We start from the raw sequence: 5,467 nt of genomic DNA, 5'->3' as shown, positions 1-5,467 counted from the left end.
GGTCAGTTGGCAGTGTAGTGGCGTCAGAGGAGGCCATGACGATGCTTCAAGGGCTGGAGCAGCTCTTTTATGAAGGCACGTGGAGGGAGCTGGCATGGTTCAACGTGGACAAGGCTCTGGGGAGACCTTAGAGCAGCTTTTAGTGCCTAAACGGGCTGATAAGAAAGCTGGGGAGGGGCTTTTGATGAGGGCAGGTAGACATGCGATAAGGGGGAATGGCTTTAACCTGCCAGAGGGGAGACTGAGATGAGCTCTTGGGCAGAAGCTCTTCCCTGTGAGGGTGCTGAGGCGCTGGCACAGGGTGCCCAGAGAAGCTGTGGCTGCCCCATCCCTGGCAGTGTTCAAGGCCAGGTTGGACACAGGGGCTTGGAGCAACCTGCTCTAGTGGAAGGTGTCCCTGCCCATGGGAGGGGTTGGAACTGGATGAGCTTTAGCGTCCTTCCCAACACAAACAATTCTGGGATTCCATGATTGGTGTTTCTCATCCCTGTCCTGTTGAACATTCCAGGAGGAAGGCCCGCCAGGCGAAGGCTCGACGCATTGCTCCTCGTCCTGTGGCTGGGCCCATTCGGCCTATAGTGAGGTGCCCTACTATCAGGTACCACAAGAAAGTCCGTGCTGGCAGAGGCTTCAGCCTTGAAGAGCTTAAGGTAAGTACAGCATGCTGATCCCAACCCAGTCAAATTTACTCCCAGTCAGAGCTTGTTGTCTTGGCCTGTTTTTCCATATATAGACCATCTGCCAAGCTGTCAGTATCTGGTGGCACTGGCTCAGCTGTGGGAGACACACAGAGCTTCTGCTCTACAGGGGCACAGAAAACACTGGTCTTGCCTTTCCTTTAACCAGGGAGTGGGTATGTAGTGTATGTCAGAGTGGAAGGTGGCTTTGAGTAGTAAAATCCTTTTGTCTGGTCAGACTGTTAAAGAAAATTCCTTTAAAATTGCATTCTGGAAGAGCCTTCATTGAGTCTCCTCAACTTCTTTTGGGGAGTGGAAGGCTAACAGGCTCTTCATTAGAATCTTTTGTTACTTTGGAACATGTTTGTGCTAATCCTAAAAATTTTAGCCAACATGAACCTGTTCCCATTGTGAACAGAGTAAACCGTGTTCAGCTCACTTCCAGGAGAAGCAGGGGATGTTGCCGGGACAGGGACCTGCTCACCGTAGCCTCACATGCATGAGACCATTTCTAATGCAGTAGCTGTGAGTTGGTATAGCAGCACTTTAAATCCTGTGGGATTCAGGAACCTTTCCTGTGACCTTCCCAGGTGCACTGGGCCGATGAGCTGTGACAAGCTGGATTGTGGAACTCCCACCCATGTATCTCTCCTCACAGTGGGCAGGAATAATCATCAGGGCTTGCTGGCAGCCCGCAGCTGTCTCTTGTGCATTGTTTAGCATCTGATTAAAACATTTATAACAGTGAAATTAGTGTATTGAAGCAGTAAAATTGTTTTTCTGGATGTCGAATGCTTCATTACTTTTTCTTTAGTTTTTGGATAATGGTGGAATACAAAATGGTATGCAGATATTTCTCTTTAAACAGAAGATGAAGTTATTTCTTGCTTAAGATGGTTAAAAAAAATACTCCTTTATTGGAGCTTCCTGTATGAAGAGCCATCTGGGCAATGACTTGATGAATTTCTGTCTCGTGTATCAGAGTTTAAATTTCCCCCTTGTGATTATTCGGGGGTTGCACTTTGCTCTCCTGAGGAAATCCCTCTGCAAAAACCACTCTAAAATCAGTGGAACATTCTCAGCACTAAAATAGACACCCAGGTGCCCGTTGTCTGTGGTATGTTGGTCTCTCTTCCCCACCTTCACACTGCCAGTAGGGAGCTAGTTCGGATGCAGATCTGTTCTCCACACTCTGCACCGTTACGGCTGCGCCTGAATCGTTCTCTGGCTGATGACCAGAGCAGCTCCCGGCAGTGGCACTGGCGCTTGTCAGATGCTGACGCCACACACTCTACTCTCTCCTCAGCTTGCTGGCATCAACAAAAAGTTTGCCCGGACTATTGGAATCTCTGTGGATCCCCGGCGACGTAACAAGTCCACAGAGTCCCTGCAAGCCAACGTGCAGAGGCTGAAGGAGTACCACTCCAAGCTTATCCTCTTCCCAAGGAAGCCAGCTATGCCGAAGAAGGGAGACAGCTCTGTAAGTACTTGGCTGCTACAAACATTCCGAATCACAGTATAGTTTGGGTTGGAAGGGACCTTCAAAGGTCGTCCAGTCCACAGTTTCCCAGGGTCTGTTTCTGGTTGTTGGTCTGTCCATCCCAGTGCTTTGTGGTCAGGCAGTGCTTGTTGAACTAGGGACTGCCAACGTGCTGAAGGAGCCCGTCGGATGCGGGGCCAGACTCCTTGAGTGACCTGTTGGGAGCTTTGGTCATTGCCTACCCAGCTGACTTTTAGACTATGGCAATAAATAGTAAGAATAGGTGCAAAGTCTATGTTTTGTTCTGGTCTGCCTTTGAAAGGGAGAAGAAAACAAGAACAAACTCTTCAGTGGAGTAGTTCAGCTAAAGCCATGTGCAAGGAAGTGTTGAGAAGGTTGTTGCTGTAGACTCACAAAAATGCTTTTCATTAAAACCCCACTGAGTGCAGAGTATGGTTTGCCTCCCTTGGCTCTGCCCCTGGTAGATACATGCTTCCCGTGGGACACAGTGGTGTGCTCAGCCTGTCCTTGATCTGCTGGAGAGTGTCACTTTTGAGCCACTCACCTACAGTGGAGCTGACCACACTTAGGTTTTTGGAACAGGGGAGGAAGGGCCTGAAGCTCCTCTGCCTGTAGGTATATACTGAAACACTGTTCCAAATGTGTTTACTTGAAATCAGCTATCTAAACCAAAACCTGAGTCATTTTTGTCTTACACCACACTCTTAAAAGAAACTGAAGTTAGCCTTAGAAGGAGTTGATGAGGAGCACACTGGGTATCAAACTAAAACCGGCAGAGTAGATGTCAATGTTTTTCCAGCTGGCAGGACTCCTGGAAGGCCGCTGTTCCTCCGGGCAGATCTGGGCTGATGGATAGCCAGGCAGATCGCAGGTTGTCGATGCGGCACGGCTGTGCCAAATGCTCCTGAAATGCTGAATTCGTTATGAGTCAGTGTTAAATCTCCGGTCAGCATTGTTAACGGTGCATTGAGCTGGGTACTGGTGCTCAGGGCACGCTTCTAACCCAGCTGCCAGCCCAAGGAGTTTTGAATGCTGCTTTTTCCACAATGGGTTTTGTCCTCTTGTTCTGCAGGCTGAGGAACTCAAGATGGCAACTCAGCTGACTGGACCTGTTATGCCGATCAAGAATGTAAGTGTGACTAAATCATGTTTTCTGTGTGATAATGGAGACTCAAGCTCCATGGAGAGGATTCTCCTGCTGTTGTGCAGCTCAGGGTTGCTGTCTCCAGATACTTTCCATCCTGGAGCAAAGAAAAGCAGGAAGAGGTCAAGCTCATCTTTGTCTTTAGCTGCGAGTACCTTGATCTGTTTGGTTCCTTGGTGTTGCAAAGCAGGCTGCGAAGAACTAACTGCTTGGAGCTCTGCTAAACATCAGCTGAGAAGGTCCTTAAATCACGAGCTGTGTTTATGGTTCTGGAGAAGAGCTCCAGTGTTAGCGGTTCAGATGCGTTGGTTGGGAATAATCACGTGTAGTCAGCACTTACTTGTCTCAAACCCCCCGCTGCTTCCAAAAGGCGCTGTTGATGTGTGTGAGCACCACACACCTGACTCAGATCCCATGTTGGGCTTGTTTGGTGGGGTTTTTCCCCTCGTATGTTCTGGCAAATCAGGAACAGGTTGAAATGAGGTGCCTGACTGAGTGATGCTGAGGGCAGGGCCTGTAGATGGCACAAGTGCTCTGTTCACAGCACCACAGAGCGAGTGGTGCAAACAGAGCGAGATTAATTGTGTTGAGCTTTGAACACAGTCCCTAGGAGGCTCTGGTGTGCAGTCTGACTGTCTGCGCTCTCCCACCAGGTTTTCAAGCGGGAGAAAGCTCGTGTTATCTCAGAAGACGAAAAGAACTTCAAGGCTTTCGCCAGCCTGCGCATGGCCCGGGCCAATGCCCGGCTCTTCGGCATCCGTGCAAAACGTGCCAAAGAGGCTGCAGAGCAGGATGTGGAGAAGAAGAAATGAACTGTTCTCCCCAGAACTGTCAATAAAAAATGTGGAAACACAAGTGTGCTGTCTTCTTAGGGCAAACGTATGGAAGTAAGCCACCCTGCGGGTGTGTGTTCTAGTGCGCATCGTGGTGATGAGATTCCCAACTTCCCTGGAAGCGAGTGGAACCAGCACCTGCCTCACACCAGCACCCTGCAGGGAGGGCTCTGCTCTGTCTGCAGGGCTGCAGCCTACGCTCCCTCCCACCCCTCACTGGGTCTGGCCCCATGGAGCAGTGTGAGGAGGGATTTTGGGGGGAACCCCCCTCCCTGCTGAGCTGCTTCCCATTAAGTCGCTTCAGATTTGATGGTGTCCAGAGCTCTACGTGCAGAGCACAGCAGTCAGTGGATGTCACGCCCAGGGGCTCAGCTTGGCAGTCACTTGTCCCACAAGCCTCACCCTGGGCCCACACGGCTTGGGGAGGGCAGAGATGTGCCCCATCCATAGCCAGGCTGTAGCTCTGCCCTGGCTTCTGTTTGTCTGGATCTTTAAGCCAGATTTTTAGGGAAATAGCATGATGGCATTAAAGGGGAACCTGGCCCTCCCCTGCAGAATGGTCTGGGGGCTCTGGTCTGTACTCGTGGGTGTTGTGGAACTCCTGGCCTCTGCTGCAGGGCAAGGGGTGGTTGGGTCACGGGCAGGGTTATGGGGTCTGTCCCGCTCCAGGGAGCTCCCCTTTGCTGGCTGACCAGCTCTGGGACCGTTCCGCAGCCTGGCTGTGCTGCGAGTGCCGAGATAATGGAATCATTTGTTTTCATTAGCAGGTTGGTGGCAGAAACTTGGGGCTCTGAAGCGACGAAGTGCTCTGGTGCAGGGACCCCAGCACAGCTGGATGAACCTGAGGGTGCTCCAACACCCAGGCAAGGTCTGCCCAGCATGGGGCTGCCTTCTGCCCAATCCCTCCCTGGCTGTGCAGTGGGGCTGCGGGGGGAGCAGGAAAAGAGGGTGGCCTATTTCTGCCATGCAGGCTGGGGATTAGCTCCCAAAGCCCAGGGCCCTCGCGCTCATTAGCCCTATCTGCATTTTAATCCCTCCGAATATGGGCTAATTACATCATATTTCATAAAGCCGAGCTGGCAGCACCACAGCTCTGGGGTGATGTAGGGGTGCTGGAGCCCGGACTGTGGGTCCGGGTGCTCTGGCATGTGGGGAGGGCACCAGTGGTTTAGGGCACCCCATCCTTGCACTGGGGTGTTAGTGTGTGGGGCTGCACCCAGGATGGGCCCTGCGCACCCCATGGAGAGCAGCTGGGGGGAGCGAGGGGCTGTGGGGTGCTGGGAGCACGGGCTGTGCATGGGGGGCTTGCCTC

At 51.9% G+C, this 5,467-nt stretch overlaps 1 protein-coding gene across 1 annotated transcript; it reads left to right on the top strand.

Moving 5' to 3' along the window:
- Positions 1–467: 467 nt before the first annotated feature.
- On the top strand, positions 468–4,172 carry RPL13 (ribosomal protein L13). Its single transcript, XM_010023584.1, has 4 exons — positions 468–650; positions 1,984–2,157; positions 3,251–3,307; positions 3,976–4,172. Exons 1-4 carry the CDS (start codon positions 468–470, stop codon positions 4,132–4,134), a joined length of 573 nt encoding a protein of 190 aa, XP_010021886.1. The 3' UTR covers positions 4,135–4,172.
- Positions 4,173–5,467: the final 1,295 nt, after the last annotated feature.

This window comes from Nestor notabilis, unplaced genomic scaffold (assembly GCF_000696875.1).
Source record: "Nestor notabilis isolate BGI_N333 unplaced genomic scaffold, ASM69687v1 scaffold12491, whole genome shotgun sequence".
Taxonomy (NCBI): domain Eukaryota; kingdom Metazoa; phylum Chordata; class Aves; order Psittaciformes; family Psittacidae; genus Nestor; species Nestor notabilis.
Note: the sequence above shows the minus strand (reverse complement) of the source record. Positions and strands in the feature narration are given on the sequence as shown.

Excerpts from the sequence above, each read along its gene's own strand:
- RPL13 (XM_010023584.1), top strand. The coding sequence starts at position 468 with ATGATTGGTGTTTCTCATCCCTGTCCTGTTGAACATTCCAGGAGGAAG. Across the intron at positions 651-1,983 it reads TCAGCCTTGAAGAGCTTAAG|CTTGCTGGCATCAACAAAAA; the intron begins GTAAGTACAGCA and ends CTCTCTCCTCAG. Across the intron at positions 3,308-3,975 it reads CTGTTATGCCGATCAAGAAT|GTTTTCAAGCGGGAGAAAGC; the intron begins GTAAGTGTGACT and ends CTCTCCCACCAG.